Source organism: Salvia splendens, chromosome 11, assembly GCF_004379255.2.
Source record: "Salvia splendens isolate huo1 chromosome 11, SspV2, whole genome shotgun sequence".
In the NCBI taxonomy this organism is placed as follows: Eukaryota; Viridiplantae; Streptophyta; class Magnoliopsida; order Lamiales; family Lamiaceae; genus Salvia; species Salvia splendens.
This window is the reverse complement of record NC_056042.1, coordinates 4114658-4132114: the sequence shown is the minus strand read 5'-3', so window position 1 is coordinate 4132114 and position 17457 is coordinate 4114658. Positions and strand designations below refer to the sequence as shown.

At 39.2% G+C, this 17457-nt stretch overlaps 1 protein-coding gene across 1 annotated transcript; it reads left to right on the top strand.

The window, feature by feature from the left end:
- The first annotated feature begins 1415 nt into the window (after positions 1-1415).
- On the top strand, positions 1416-2199 carry LOC121755242 (heavy metal-associated isoprenylated plant protein 41-like). Its single transcript, XM_042150522.1, has 3 exons — positions 1416-1458; positions 1531-1609; positions 1810-2199. Exons 1-3 carry the CDS (start codon positions 1453-1455, stop codon positions 2073-2075), a joined length of 351 nt encoding a protein of 116 aa, XP_042006456.1. The 5' UTR covers positions 1416-1452; the 3' UTR covers positions 2076-2199.
- The last annotated feature ends 15258 nt before the right edge of the window (positions 2200-17457 follow it).

Below are 17457 nucleotides of genomic sequence, written 5' to 3'. Positions count from 1 at the left end.
CTATCAAACAATTAGCAGGTATATATATAAAAAAAATGCCATTAAATTAATTATAGAGTAAATATTTTTTTTCCAAAAATTAATGCGCAACAAAATGGACTCGGCATTTAAGAGTTTGTTAGTAAATTATTAATATAGTATACATAAGCATTGCCACGGACCCACGGTTCAACTAAGTCGTACAATCATTCTTTGTTGACAAATTAAAAAATGTGCATATATAAATAAAAGCAAAATTAAGGTCAACTGCAAAAATATGTAAGTTTACAACAGCCACACTCTTGGTTTCTTTCCTGGGTGCTTGCATTGAAATAGTTGACAATATATTGTTTGATTATTTTATTGGTGACCAATATTTTCTTGCTTTCAGATTTTTAATAATGTCAGAATATAAGCTTACTGTGAATAATTCGAGGAGAGATATAATATTCATTAAACCTGGACTTATTGGAAAAACAAGATATATCTAATCTATCCTATGAAAAACGTATCCGAAATTTAACCTGTGTGCCTAAATTACACTATATGAAAGAAAAATAAATAGAGAAGTGTTATATTCCCGAGAAACGAGTTAAAACTTAATTAATGCAATTAATTAGTTGAAGTGGAATCGAGTTAAGATTTCAACCATCCCTTAATTAGTTGGTGGTTATATTAGTCAACTTGAATATTTAATTATGCTGCTTATCGCTATTTATGTAGTTCGGTGTAGCCAAATATTTTATGACTATATAGCAAGAATTGGTCTATATTTCTCACACCGCACTCAATGCAGAAACAGTGTAACTCATACCTGCCCACGATGCTTCCTTAACAAATTGCACATATAAAATTTATGTATTTTTCTCCTTTTACAGGTTTAGAAATGTCAACATGGAAAATTCAAAGAAAAAACAAGGAAAATAATATCCTTAACCATATTAATTACTCCCTCCGCCCCCTAATAGGAGTCGTTGTTTGACCGGGCACAAGTTTTAAGAAATGTAAAGAAAATTTGGTTGAAAAAGTTAGTGGAACGTGGGACCCACTTTTTTTATATTAATTTTATAATAAAATGTGAGTGGAGTGAGTTAGTGGAATGTGGGACCTACTACCATTTATGGTAAAAATGAATAGTGACTCTTAATGGGGGACGGCCCAAAAAGAAAATTAGCGACTCTTATTCAAGGACGGAGGGAGTATTAATTATGATCGTTAACACCAAGTCCAATAGTCAATTATCGGTTTCATATTTCTTCACTATTCTACGTGTCCGTTACCATACACGGTGATCACACATTTTTCTACATATCCATATGCATGACATATGTTATTTAACAGTACATAATAATAAATTGCTATTTATTGGGGGATTTTTTTCCTATAAATAGAAAAACCCAAGGGTTGCATATTAATTAGGTTTTTGGTCTCTAAAACTTCCATAGTAAGAAACCAACTAGAAGAGCTCTTGAAATGAAGGTAGGGTTTTGTTCAATTATAAAACAGGAGATTAATTTCATTTGCATCAAATTAAATGATTTTGTAATGTAGAAAAAGATCGTGATAAATGTGCCCATGCACAATGAGAAGGCTAGATCAAAGGCCATGTCGATTGCTGTGAATGTACCAGGTATGTATATTAATTTGTTACATGTAGCAAATATATTGATTTGAAACTATCACACAAACACTAATTTATTGTGTTAAATAATTTCTGATTAAATACTATGAATCAATCCATCATAGATCAAAATGATCTAATGAATTAGTGGAGAAAATGATCATATTATATGTCTATAAAGATGATCACTGATGATGATGATAATGCAGGAGTGGCGGCGGTGAGCATCGACGAAAATGACCAGCTTGTGGTGACCGGAGAAGGGGTAGATTCCGTTTGTTTGGCAAAGTCTCTTCGGAAAAAGTTTTGCTTTGCTGATATTGTGAGCGTACAAGACGTTAATCCGGGCAATTCAAGTGGACCGTCTACACCGGATTCAAGTCCTCCACGGCCAACTCAAGCGCAGTACTGCCCGCCGGTTTATTATGAAAGGGTCGTGTACGATCCCTCTCCTCCTAATTGCACCATACTCTGATTTGCTAGGTTTTCATTTCATTTTTCCTTTACAATTTTGGAGTTATCATTATCATATCGTATCATATAATGCTTGATCGATGGTGTATACATTTGTTTCATTTAAATGGATATTGTAAAGTAACGTAGACTTCATGAATTTCGATGGCTTGGATTTAACAAATTACTTTTTACTAGTAGTATTACTTTCTTTGACTTGGAGTCGATGGAGACATACTTTATTCTTTCACAAACTCTAGTTAAATGAATAAACTATATATAGGATATAATATGTCTGCATGTTAACTATTGAATGGCGATATATCGTTAAATTGCTCGCCTTAATAAAATATGCTAATGCGCTACTCCGTGTTTCTTCATTAAAATATTTCACAAAAGTATCATATATCCAAAGTAAACCTAGGATCTTCTTAGTTTCTATTTTTCCTAAATTTGTTTATGTAACTTCCTATAATATATAAAATTCATAGAAAGTCTAGTATGGGATACGAAACATTCAATGTTCAAAGTAAGATTATAAAAAGACTCTTCAAGAGTAGATATCAATTTTCGGAGATTTAGGTTATTTAATTTTATACATTCTTGTCCTTGTAACTGGTCTTTGTTTTAATAGTCCTCTTGCAAAAACATTTATTATTCATCTTGGATAATATAGGAATCCTTGTGACTGATCTTCAGTAATTTTAATTCATGAAAATTTCTATGTACGTATATTGGATAATACTCCATCCGTCCCACATTAATTGTCACACTTACGTTTTTGCACTCGTTTTATAAAAATAATAATAAATAGTTAAAGTCGATAAATGGTAAAGTAAGAGAGATAATAAGGTAAGTGTCACAATTAATGTGGGACGGTGGAAGTAATGTATAATGTATACACACCAACCGGCAACCACACACAATTATTAATATTATATTGGATACGAGCCCAGTTTAGGCGGCCTGCGATCATGTAAACATTTAATGGGCTTAGATGAATTAATTACTACTACTATAAGAACTTAATGGACAAAACCTCACACCCAAATATGTAGTTCTATCCGTGCCGCTTATTGTGTGGTGCTTTTGTAGATGGCCAGTGATGTGCCGCCATGTCAAACACAAATAAAATAATATTTCAAAAATTAAAACGAAGATTGATTTTTTTTTAAATGGCCAAGCACAATGCTCGCGATTAGCTTAGACGGTCATGTAGCTACTACATGCGCGTACGTGGCGAGACTGCGAGTGATGGCGCCATGCCGAATCTAGCTCCTACAATGTTACACATCTCACATCACTCGACAATGTGATACAAAATTTTGACTACCTTAAGGTAGATGTTTAGCAAACGAGTGCAATAAGTCAATATGATCAAATGGTTGTTGACATATAGTCCTCAATATAGATGTCTGATGGGGTACGGACTAAACAAGCCCAACAGCACCAACGGCCCATCAGCCCAAAGCCCAAGGAAGAGTATGAGTTCGGCATTACCAAAGAGTTCGGCCTCAGCCTACAGCTCGGCAAAAGCCAACCAATCAAGCTCTGCTCTCAAGTCGGCATCAAGCTCCCAGATCGGCAACCAAAGCAGTTCGGTCTCAGTAAGAGTTCGGCCTCAGCCTACAGCTCGGCAAAAGCCAACCAATCAAGCTCTGCTCTCAGGTCGGCATCAAGCTCTACTCTCAGATCGGCAACCAAAGCAGTTCGGTCTCAGTATTCGACCGAACAAGGAGTTAGTGGACCCATGCAGGATTTCCACAACTTCCAACACACCCACTACCACGTGGTGTCAACTCAGGCCACGATCGTAGGCCGTCACCTACGCTACATCCACGATCTTAGGCCACGATCTCCACGACATCCACTACCTAATAAATGGTGCTGCATGCCACGTTCTTGGTCCTTTATATAAATAGAACTTAGATCTGGTAGAAAAAGGTTAAGCTCTCTAGAGATAAAACACCATATAGCAAGTTTGTATTTGTAAGCTGTAGAAAACAGATCAAGCAATACAACTCTGCCCTCTTTTCTTCCCGTGGACGTAGATTTACTTCAGTAAATCGAACCACGTAAATTCTTTGTGTCGTGATCTGTATTTTCCTGCATTCACTAACATCAGAAATTCGCGGATTCATCACTGGCGCCGTCTATGGGAAACAGAGAACCAAATTTGTGATAAGCGAATTTTTGACCCTTTTTCCACCCCAAAAAAAAAATGCATACCAGATCACACACTACCCGTAATACCGCTCGTGAAAACCATGAGGAAGCTAGTCCAGCCCGCAGGTCCGGAAAACAGCCTCGGGATACAGCTACTTCCAGTTTTCACGATGAAGGAACAAGCCGCTCAAAAGGTCCACACACCGAGTCTTCCCAGCAGCCTGATTTGAATGAGGCTGTCAAGCTGTTCTTGGCTGAGAAGCAGGATGAGTTCTTAGCCTTCCTGCAAAAGAGCCAAGAGCCGAAGACGAAAACGGTAGATTCTCCTTCCTCGTCCAGACATGAAAGTCACTACCGCAGTAGTACCGTGTCTTCCAGGAAGAAGAGTCCTCAACCCCGACATGTTCCTGTTCCTCCTCGGTACCGGAATCACGGGAGAACTCCATCTCCTCCATACCGAAGAGGTGTCGGGTTCGCCATGTACGGAGCATTGAAGACTCCGTTCTCGGCCGATATCACCCGAACTTCCTTGCCACAGAACTACCGAACTCCGTCAATGACTTATGACGGGTTGGTGGATCCTCATGACTTCCTGGGACGCTATCAGTATAATATGGCGAACCAGGGTCTCAATGAGGTCCATATGTGCAAGCTGTTCCCCGAGCTGCTCATCGGGAACGCCAGAAGGTGGTTCGACAGCCTTCCTCAAGGCAGCATTAGATCCTACCGAGATCTAATGGATGCTTTCCACAGGAGGTTCTTTCAGAAAGCGGAGGCCCGGATTACTTCGGCTCAGCTGCTTTCTATACGTCAAGGTCGCGACGAAAAGGTCAGCGACTTCCTGACGAGATTCCATAAGGAATGCCTACAAGTAGATAATCTCAATGATCTACTTGTCATTTCGGCATTCCAAAATGGAATCCTGCCCGGAGCTCTCTACAGAAAGCTCGTGGAATGCAGTCCGCAAACAGCTCAAGAGATGTGGGACATTGCGGACAAGTTTTCTCGTGCCGATGAGGCAGACCGTCGAAAACGGTCTTTAGACAGCTCATCTAGAGAAGGCAAAAGGGAGCCCGATCATAGCGATCAGAGGCTTCCTCGCCGAACACCTTCCCCACCAAAGGAGGGATAGCGGTCATCCGAGGTGATCGAAAAAGAGCAAGTGTGTTCGCAGATTGCGCTTAAAAGTGCCGAGCAATCAGTTCGGCACCATCAAGCATAGCAATCACAGCAGCCGGAGTCAGAGGCAGGCGAAATGACCGAAGTCACACCGGAGTCGAACTCGATGGTGTACGGCACTGAAGCCGTGATTCCGGTTGAGATCGGCATACCCAGTCCCCAAACTCAATTTCTCCTCAGAAATGAATGGTGACGGACTGAGAGCCGAGCTAGATCTTGCCGAAGAAAGAAGAGAATTGGCCTGCATAAAAGCAGCCAAGTACAAGGAGCAAGTAGCCCGGTATTATAACCAAAGGGTGAAAAAGCTGCAATTTCAAGTGGGAGATCTCGTCTTGAGAAACAACGAAGTAAGCCGAGCAGAAAAGCTGGGCGAACTCGAACCCACATGGGAAGGTCCATATCGGGTGTCAGGAGCACAAGTACCCCGAACATGGTACGTTTCCAACCTCAAAAAGTTCCATTTGTAAGAGACAGTCCGGTCAGTCAGTCTTGAGTCCTGTTCGGTCAATGTGCTTTCTTTGGTTTGCTTGGTCTTTGTTTGTCTCTGTGCGTTTTGTCTGTGCGTTTTGTCTGTCTATGTGCGTGTCGTCTCTTACAAATGTTACTGAGGTATCTTGTTCTTCGAAGGCTGATCCCCTTCTTAGAACATATACAAGCCAACGATTGTGAGTCAAAGCTTCTAAAGAGGATACAAGACCACAATTCGGCTTAAACAAGCAGTTCGTCTGAAACGAACTGCAATAAGGGAAAGTCCGATCCACGCGATAAACCTCGCCGAATTAGGACGACCAAGTTCGGTCAAAGAAGTTTACCTCATAAGACCGAGGACGACCATGTCTAGTCAAAGAGGTTTACTGCATAAGACCACTTCGGTTAACTGGGAAAGTCCGATCCACGCGATAAAACTCGCCGAATTAGGACAAGGGAAAGTTCGATCCCGGCGACGAAAATCGCCAAATTAGAACACAAAGACGAGTCCGGTCAAAGATGTTTATTTCATCAGACCAAAGACGAGTCCGGTCAAAGATGTTTATTTCATCAGACCAAAGACGAGTCCGGTCGAAGATGTTTATTTCATCAGACCAAAGACGAGTCCGGTCAAAGATGTTTATTTCATCAGACCAAAGACGAGTCCGGTCAAAGATGTTTATTTCATCAGACCAAAGACGAATCCGGTCAAAGATGTTTATTTCATCAGACCAAAGACGAGTCCGGTCAAAGATGTTTATTTCATCAGACCAAAGACGAGTCCGGTCAAAGATGTTTATTTCATCAGACCAAAGACGAGTCCGGTCAAAGATGTTTATTTCATCAGACCAAAGACGAGTCCGGTCAAAGATGTTTATTTCATCAGACCAAAGACGAGTCCGGTCAAAGATGTTTATTTCATCAGACCAAAGACGAGTCCGGTCAAAGATGTTTATTTCATCAGACCAAAGACGAGTCCGGTCGAAGATGTTTATTTCATCAGACCAAAGACGAGTCCGGTCAAAGATGTTTATTTCATCGGACCAAAGACGAGTCCGGTCAAAGATGTTTATTTCATCAGACCAAAGACGAATCCGGTCAAAGATGTTTATTTCATCAGACCAAAGACGAGTCCGGTCAAAGATGTTTATTTCATCAGACCAAAGACGAGTCCGGTCGAAGATGTTTATTTCATCAGACCAAAGACGAGTCCGGTCAAAGATGTTTATTTCATCAGACCAAGGACCAAGTCCGGTCAAAGAAGTTTACTTCATAAGACCAAGGACCAAGTCCGGTCAAAGAAGTTTACTTCATAAGACCGAGGACAAGTACGATGAAATTTTTTCGCTAAGCTGTAAATACAGAGTGTTAGAAGCGAAAACAAAATTTCATTTTTCAAATCTTGTTCGGCACACAACTCCGCTACCCTACGAGATGGCGTTACGCTATTACAAAGGACTATTCTACTGTCCAGGGTTGCTAAAGTTGAGCCATCTATTCACAAAATCCTCGTGAAGCTGAGTTCGGGCGTTCCAAGCAGCTGCAGAATAAGCAGGTCGACGAGATGCTCTAATCGACCTGCCACCTCTTCTCTGAGCCCGGGAAGTCCTAGCACCTCGGCGGCGAAGAGTCTCTTCACGAAGCATTTGCCGATCTTGCTCACTCATAACCACAACTCCTCTGCGAACTTCAGTCCGTCCTCGACTTGACGTCTCCGGTTGTCCCTGAGTTCGTTGCTGACTTGGAGTAGGGTTTTGAGCAAGTGAATCAGAGGTTTGAGCTGGAGTACTAGCATCTGTTGGCGGGAAATGCCGGAGGAATCTCTCAATTGAGGGACGCCGGGCAAGAACTATGTCGTACCGAGAGGCCCAGCGCCGCAATGATGTCACGACTTGTTGGCAAGCCGAGCTCTCCAGCGCATTGTTCCTCCGGAGTAAATTATATTCCTCCCACAGTTCGTCAACTCGACTCTGAACATCTGATATGGTCATTCCCCCGCGCACACGGATGTAATCCTCGTACGCAGTCCTCTCAGCAATGGTCGTATTCAGCTCGGCCTCCAGATCATTCTTATCGGACTCTAAGTCCTTATTATCGGCATCCAGCTTCACTAAACGAGCCAGAAGCTCGTCATTCTTCGTCTGATCGGCTATAGCTCTTTTCTCAGCTTCGTCTAAAGCCGAAGAGTACAGCTGTTTCCAGTGAAGTATCTCCATCTCCTTGAGTACAAAGCAGCTATATTAGTTCGGCAGCTGTACCGAGCAGACAGTAAAATACAACAGGAATAAAGGCGAGTACGAAAAGCTATACGAAGACAAGTGTAGAGAATTTTTCATTCACAAGGAAAATTTTTTACACTAAGAGGGCTTCAAGGCCACCGTACAAGGAAGAAACTAGACTAAGAGAAGGGAGACGAAATCATACTCCGCCAGCTTCGTCTCCGGCTCCTTGGTCTGGTTCAGCTTCTTTCTCCTGAGCTACCTCAGCCTCGGCCTCGCATCCTGCCGGCCTCGCCTCCGCCTCCTGATCGGCTTCCTTCTCCGGATGCCCGGCCCGCTCGACTTCGGCCTCCCGCTCCAGCGGCTCGGCCTCACCCTCTCCGTTGTAAGTCGAAGCGGGTGAAACGGGTCCCACGGAGGCAAAGATAGCCTCCAGGTTCTCGTCCCGATCAGCTCGACAACTCCGGACTCGGTCTGCAGAAAGCAGGACCGAGGATGAAGCGAGCTCCTCAAGGAGCGGCAGATTCTGAAGCCGAGCTGCTATCTCTCGGCTGTACAGAGGCAGCACGACGTCGGCCCCCTGCTCGCCCTTATCGGCAATTAGCCTTACCAGACTACCGACAAAGGCCGAGAACTGGCTGCTCAAAAAGAGTTTCTCCGTGTAAACACGGAGAGCCTCCCCTTGGGCAACCACGGCAGCAGCATCCCTCCGTTTCGTCTGCTCTCGCTGGATGACGAGCTGGTTTTTGGCAAACTGAGCTTCATCCTGGGCCGAAATCCTAGCAGCTCTGGCCTTCTCAAAGTTAGCCTCAGCCTGTTCGGCCCGATGACAAGCAGCCGCCAACTTCCTCTGCATCTCAGCATAGTCATTGGACGCTTTGGAGAGTTCGACGGCGACGAGCTTGGAGAGCATATCGTTCCTCTGAAAATGAATAAAGAAAAAAGTCGACAAAGGGGCCACAAAAAATACAGGAAAAAAAAGCAAGGCCAGAAAATCAAGAAGAGAATTCACCTCGGCGAAGTCCGTGGGCCATAAAAACGGCTCACAGATATGTTCCGAAGGAGGCGCCAAGACCACGTCTTTCTCTGGCGCTCTCGGGGGCTTCTGGGCCTTCCCCCTCCCCTTTGTCGAAGTCGACTCCGGCTTCTTCGGATCCGAAGAGGTTTTTTGCCTTTTCGGAGTCCTCTCGGCATCAGACGCCGAGCTGGTGGTTTTCGGCCTCTCCGGCTCCTTGGACTCCGAAGATTTTCGGGTAGCCTTGTTCAGCATGTACACTGCCAAAAAGCAAGAAAGCAAGGTTAGTTTTCTTCGTTAAAGCAGTAGAACATAAAGGTAAAGAGAAATCCTCACCCTCGGCCTCTTCGTCCGAAGACGAGATGTCGAACACGACGTCGCCCTTGACGAGCTCAGACTCCGTGTATTGTTTCCTAACTACGGGAATCTTGTTGAGCTCGCCATCGAGCTCGGCCAATGGTTCTAACCGAGGATGAGGAATCACGGACTTCGGCCCTCTCCAGGGGAAGCCCGGAGCCGCTGTCCTATTATAAAAAAAGAAGCGGTTTTGCCATTTCGGCCACTTGGTTTTGCAGAATGCCCTAAAAGGCTGTAAGGGGATCAAGTAAAACCAAGATCCCTTCCTTTTAAATTGGAAAAAATTAAGGATTGCCCGCAGAGACAGATCCTTATCTAGCCTACGGAGTTCGGCAGCAAAAGCCGACAAGTGCCTCCAAGAATTCGGAGTCACCTGACCTAAAGGGAGTTGAAAAAAATCAAGAAGCTCTACAAAAGGTGGGGGAAGAGGGAAACGAAGCCCGCATTCTAAGCAGGCTTCGTAAACGGTGGCATAACCCTCCGGCGGGTCGTTAGCCCTATGATCATCGTCGGGAACCACCGCCTTCCCCCCGGGAAGAAGATATTTTTCGTGTAGAGATATCACGGTGTCCTTACTCAAGACGCTGTGAAAGTATTCTACTGTCTTCTCTCCGGACTCTTTCCGGCTAGAAGACCCCTTGCCCCCTTTCCTACCGCTACCTAACTCGGAAGAAGAAGAAGAAGACATGGTTCTTACTCTTTGCAAAATCTGAAGAAATTCTGAAGAAATTCTTGAAAGCGGAAGGAAATTTTTACGCAAAGGAGATAGAGTGCAGAAGAAGCAGTCGCAAAAGTGCTTCAAGGATGAAGAAAGGAGGTATTTATCAGATTCGGCGAAGATTTCAAAATCGTCGCACCGTTTCGAATCCCACCTTTTCGGGATTCAACGGCCGGATTTTACTGTCGCATTTAATGCAGTCACGTGCAAGGCACGTCCCCTGACGACAGCCTCCCCCGTACCTTTATCCAGAATGCCGAAGTGACTCGCTTCGCCGAAGTGATTCACTTCGTCTTTCGGGGGGGGTAGTGATGGGGTACGGACTAAACAAGCCCAACAGCACCAACGGCCCATCAGCCCAAAGCCCAAGGAAGAGTATGAGTTCGGCATTACCAAAGAGTTCGGCCTCAGCCTACAGCTCGGCAAAAGCCAACCAATCAAGCTCTGCTCTCAGGTCGGCATCAAGCTCTACTCTCAGATCGGCAACCAAAGCAGTTCGGTCTCAGTATTCGACCGAACAAGGAGTTAGTGGACCCATGCAGGATTTCCACAACTTCCAACACACCCACTACCACGTGGTGTCAACTCAGGCCACGATCGTAGGCCGTCACCTACGCTACATCCACGATCTTAGGCCACGATCTCCACGACATCCACTACCTAATAAATGGTGCTGCATGCCACGTTCTTGGTCCTTTATATAAATAGAACTTAGATCTGGTAGAAAAAGGTTAAGCTCTCTAGAGATAAAACACCATATAGCAAGTTTGTATTTGTAAGCTGTAGAAAACAGATCAAGCAATACAACTCTGCCCTCTTTTCTTCCCGTGGACGTAGATTTACTTCAGTAAATCGAACCACGTAAATTCTTTGTGTCGTGATCTGTATTTTCCTGCATTCACTAACATCAGAAATTCGCGGATTCATCAATGTCAAATGTCGATCTTAGTAGTACTACTAATATGGAGTAGTAATATTTATGGGAGAATTGACTTGGACCTTTACGCTGCGATGTGTCGTCATGACGAGTGCAGTTCGTCCAACATAGCCCATCTCAACTATACCATGTGGGGCTTATTAGAAATGAGTCACTCACCCCGCTTAAAAGGCCTCATAAAAAAAGAGTTATCTATCCACTATGATATAGATAAAATAGAATCATTACCAAGTCGATATGAGACAAGATTCAAGAAATTTTAATATGGATTTATACACAAAAGCCACCCACTACAAAAAATTCGCTTATTACCAACGAAATTTAGCAGCGGATGAAAGTATGTTACTAATTGTGACAGATTAGTAACGACATTTCCGTTGGAAAATATAGTAACGGAATTTGTAGCGAATACTCATTATATATTTGCGGTATAATAGGGCGCCTTAATTAGTGGCGGATTAGCGACAGATTGTCTATTGCGACTATTAAGCAACAGATACTTTTGCTACTATTAATTATAATTTATTAAAAAATATCAAAATTATTGAAATAAATGTTCTAGCAACAGATTCATGTTTGCTACTAAATAGCAGTAGAGCAGTCCGCTGCAAAACCTGTAGCGGACCGAATACGCTACTAAATTGCGATTAGGATTTAATTAGGTTTTAAATTAATTGAATTCCACTATTACTCAAATTTCAGCTCACACGTTTATACTCAATTAAACACAACTCAAACCACCCCCTCCCAATGCCTCAGGCCATCTTTAATCATTCACACCAAACGAAACCCATTTTTTCAATTTTGTCAAGTCAAACAATAAATCTACTCCAATTATTTACACCAAATCCAAACCCACAAAAATATTCCGCATTCACCTACTTTTTTTTATTTTTTCAATCTTACCTATGTATTTAAATTACATATTAACCCATTATAATTTACCAATAAATTATATAAATTAAATATCGTATTATTTAATTTATTTTCTTATAGTATTAAATTTAAATATAATATTATATATAATATCACAAATTATACAAAAATAAATAATTAATACTAATAATTTATATAAAATAAAATGAATGTTACTTGACTTTTTAACTCTATAGATGAAAGAATAATTAAATTAAATCTACTGCAGATACTTAACCTTGAATAAATACTTAAATATAAACCTAAAGATCAAATATATTTAAACAAATCACAATAATTATATAAACTCAAAACTCTAAAATCGTGTATTATTAACATAGTAAGAGTACTACTAATTAAGTACTAAACAAAACCAAATATCAATACAGTAAGCAAGTAAATATTAGTACTACAGATTATATAGATGATTATAATTAAATATATAATTGAGCCCCACAACTATCAAGCCTATATAGAATAACCTAATTTAATAGCCTTCCCCATATTGAATAACCTAAATTAATAGCCTCCATCCGTCTTCTTCAATTCATATGTATCTCTCCAGAATCCAAATTCGTCGTCTATCTTCTTTCCGCCATTTCCTCTTCATCAGGTAAGGGTTTGTTTTTCAAATTTTCACAAATTATGCAATAGCTACAGTGCTACACCATATTTTGGTAGCTATTGTTCAAAAAATGCAAAAATGGGGGATTGGGGATGCGTTTTGGTGTATGGTCGGAGCCTTGGAGGTGCCCCCCGCTGCCGCTCTGCTCTGAATCCGCTGCTCCTGGAGGGACGAGACAACAAGTGGACCGGAAACTTGAAGAGAGGGAAGAAAAATCCAATGATGAGCGCGAGAAGAGAATGAAATTAGAAGAAGATATGAAGATTCTGAATGAGATCCCATCAGCTCCATAGCTCGACTCATTCTGTTGTTTAGTCTCGTAGTCATGATTATGAAGAATTATAAGTTTGACTCTATTTTGTAATTCGTTATCAACTACACTATTTTTAAAGTCATGACAATATCGAATTTCATGTAATTTGAAAAATACTTATTGGTATATCCATTATTATTTTTGTCTACAAAGAATTGTTCTTATTTATTTGTTGAGATATGTTAGTTTGTTGTGAACACGTCGTCGTAGCTGGGTAAGTAATCAAGTAAAATAATTGATTCGAAAATAATGTAAAATTAGCAACGTAATAGCTATATATAAATAAAAATAAAAAAACTTCAGTAGCAAAATATATCCACTGCTATTATGTTGCTAAAAAAACTTCTGCTAGTAATAGCAACATATATGTTCGTTGCTAAATTTGATTCATTTTCGTTTCTAATCTGATTTCAACATTTAGTAGCGAATAAGTCTGTCGGAAATCCGCTGCTAAATATTAGTTACAAATATTTTACGAGCAAGGTTTTTAGCAACGTAGTCTATCCGCTACTAATCCGCCACTAATCAGTTTTAGCAACGGAATTAAGTCATTTAGTGGCGGAAAAATCCGCTGCTAAAGCGCGAGATTTTTGTAGTGATCGTAGTAAATACCCTAGAGAATAGTCGATGTATCGATTAATGCTATTGCCCTAAACAATAGTTTGTCTCGATTATGCCATGTGGGGCTTGGCACACAAATCTATTGCAAATGATCTGAAGAAGTACATTTTAGAATAGGAGAGGCCAAAGAAGCCCTACTACGTGTTAGAAAAAAGAGTGCAACAAGTCAATTTGATCGATTTCATTTTCTTGAATAAAAAGGATCGCTAACTAATTTGTGACATGAAGCCCCACAAAATATATGCCAAGTGTCCATTATACTATTTATGGGAAAAGTATAAGTCCGCAACTATTCATGCAACGTGGACTCATTAAGCTTTCATTGATTAAAAAACATTTTCTGGAAAGATCATATCGTCGATCATACGACATAGGTTAATTTCAATTCAAATAGTTTCTTTCGGAGAAATGAAACAAATGTTTTTTTTCGTTAGTCAAGATTATTCGAATTAAGTGTAAACTTTAATCCATGAAAAATAGGCATGAAATATGAATTAAATCACATTATATGGATTTGAACAAGGAAATAATCATAATTAAGGTGTATCAGCTAACAATTTTGCCCTACAAGTCTACAACCATGAACATATATGTACTGTACTATAATAAGTGGAGTATAAATTATTTTGCTCATCTCATCATCACACGGTCATTATTTGTTAAAAAATTTATAAATATTTTCATCATTACAATAATTTAATATATACTGGAATCAGTGTGCACTATTTATTTGTTTATTAAAACACAATATATACATATGTTCAATAGAGTAGTGATCTAGGAAATCTGTACTTAAATGTATAACTAGAGAACATGAATTTAGTTCACTATAAGAGTGATTTAGTTCACTATAGGAAGGAGTGAACCAAAACGCCTTTACAGTGAACTAAATCCTTCACGAAGTAAATACTTCACTATAATGGTGTTTTGGTTCACTCTTTCCTGTAGTGAACTAAATCGCCCATATAGTGAACTAAATCGCCCATATAGTGAACTAAATCGTTTTGGTCTAATGACTGAGATTTATTCTCTAGTTATACACTTAATATTAGTTATACATTGATCATCTCCCATGTTCAATATCCACTATTCATTTTAGGCAAATTATATACTAGAAAAATTATTTAATTTGTTATTTCACAATTTTTAGAAATAGTTAATTATATTACAACTTTGATATTTTTTATAATTCTCTCATTATTTTGAATTTGGAGAAAATTATGTATAATAATAATATGAAAGCTGATATCCATATCACTTAAATGTGATGCAAACATGTCACTAGAATGAAAAAAAACTGAAAATATATATATATATATATATATATATATATATATATAGGGGAGCGTTATTCTCCTTTTCACATCTTAGATCCTTTTTCCTTCTTAATATTACGCGTTAGATCTAAGGCATCAACGGATCAGATTGATTCTATAAAACTGGTTCCGTGTTGCATTATAGAAGGTGGTTGTATGCATTACAAGGTTATTATTGACATTTGATGGAAAAGTAACTGCCACATTTTGGTATCTGCGAATAATGCACCACATGGTCACGAGTAATGCATATAATTGACTATATAATGCACAATATGTGAACTGCAATGCATACGAATAAGATGTACCATGTTATGATGTTTGGACACACGTTTCTTGTTTCCCCTAAGGGTTTAATAAGCTTAGGGGCTAGGGTATAGTACGTAGACACATATGTAATCTTCACATGGTAACGAGTAATGGATATAATTGACTATATAATGCACAATTTGTGAACTGCAATGCATAGGAACAAGATGTGCTGTGTTATGATGTTTGACACACGTTTCTTGTTTCCCCTAAGGGTTTAATAAGCTTAGGGGCTAGGGTATAGTACGTACGCATTAATAACAAATTATAAAACGATACGAATAATTCACTAAATTGTCACGAGTAATGGATGTTATTAACTATATAATGCACAATATGTGAACTGCAATGCATACGAATAAGATGTACCATGTTATGATGTTTGACACACGTTTCTTGTTTCCCCTAAGGGTTTAATAAGCTTAGGGGCTAGGGTATAGTACGTAGACATTACTAACAAATTGTTGTTATTGGAATATACGTATGTGCATTATTTGGTTTATGTAGTGCATTATGTAGCTGTTAATTGTCATTATCTCAGTATATTATGCATTATTAGAGGTATTGTGTATATGGATTAATCAACGGATTGAAGATTACATACGTGCATTTAGTAATGTCTACGTACTATACCCTAGCCCCTAAGCTTATCAAACCCTTAGGAGAAACAAGAAACGTGTGTCAAACATCATAACATGGTACATCTTATTCGTATGCATTGCAGTTCACATATTGTGCATTATATAGTTAATAACATCCATTACTTGTGACAATTTGGTGAATTATTCGTATCGTTTTATAATTTGTTATTAATGCGTACGTACTATACCCTAGCCCCTAAGCTTATTAAACCCTTAGGGGAAACAAGAAACGTGTGTCAAACATCATAACACAGCACATCTTGTTCCTATGCATTGCAGTTCACAAATTGTGCATTATATAGTCAATTATATCCATTACTCGTTACCATGTGAAGATTACATACATGTCTACGTACTATACCCTAGCCCCTAAGCTTATTAAACCCTTAGGGAAACAAGAAACGTGTGTCAAACATCATAACACAGCACATATTGTTCGTATGCATTGCAGTTCACATATTGTGCATTATATAGGCAATTATATGCATTACTCGTGACCTGTGGTGCATTATTCGTAGCGGTTTCCAGCCATTATTAGATTACTATTGTACCCTCATAATGCACAAAATAGGACAAATAATGCAACACGGGATTAATTACCCAATGTTGATCTTAACCGTCCATTTCTCTAATCTAATGGCTGATATTAAGAAGGAAAAAGGAGGAAATATAGGAAAAGGAAATGAATACATCCCTATATATATATATATATAGTTTTTTTTAATCCCAAAATTTGTTAATAAAATCAAAATTAAATGAAAAACAGTGAAAGTCACTATTTATAAATAGGTTTAACATCATAGGTATTTAAAAGAAAAGAAAATAAAATTGCGAAAAATCCTAAAAAATTGTGAGCATTAAATAACAAAAAGTTGGTTACTGGTTAGCATCAAATTAAAAAGATAATTCACCACTAAAAAAGCAAAAATTTACCACGGTTTTTGATCAAATTAACTAATTAAATCTATTTTAATAACGTCAATCCCACACTTTATCATCAACATATGCAAAGTATTAACTCAAATAATGTCAAATATATGTAATCAGGAAAAAGACATTCAACAGAACGACACAGGTGGCTGGTGAATAAATCAATAATTCAGGTTGTCCCTAATTGACCATAACTAATTACCTTCTACATTCTAATCAATACTATAGCTCCCATGAATTTCATTTTGTCAAATGTCACAACATATTTTCTCTCATCCTTATTTCAACCTTTTAATTGTCACAACAAACTAACTTAGTTAACTAATCTCTTAATTTGAACATTAACACAAAACTAATGCTATATTTAATCATAACTAGTACTCCTCCGTAGTACTTTTAAATTGATTGATATTAGTATGTAGTACTAGTAAAGAAGTTTATTTATAATTGTATACTGTGACAATTTGTTTTAAATATCTGATTTATTATCACCTAGAAGAACTTTAAATATTTATTTAAATATCTCTAGAGACAAATTGAAAACGTTGATTGCTTATCTGATATTTGCCAAATCCATAATATATGTAGCAAATTTGTCACACGACTAGCATGGAACATCATCAAGTAAAGATAGACGCGTACAAACAAACAAATGAACTCAATCATGCCTTAGTC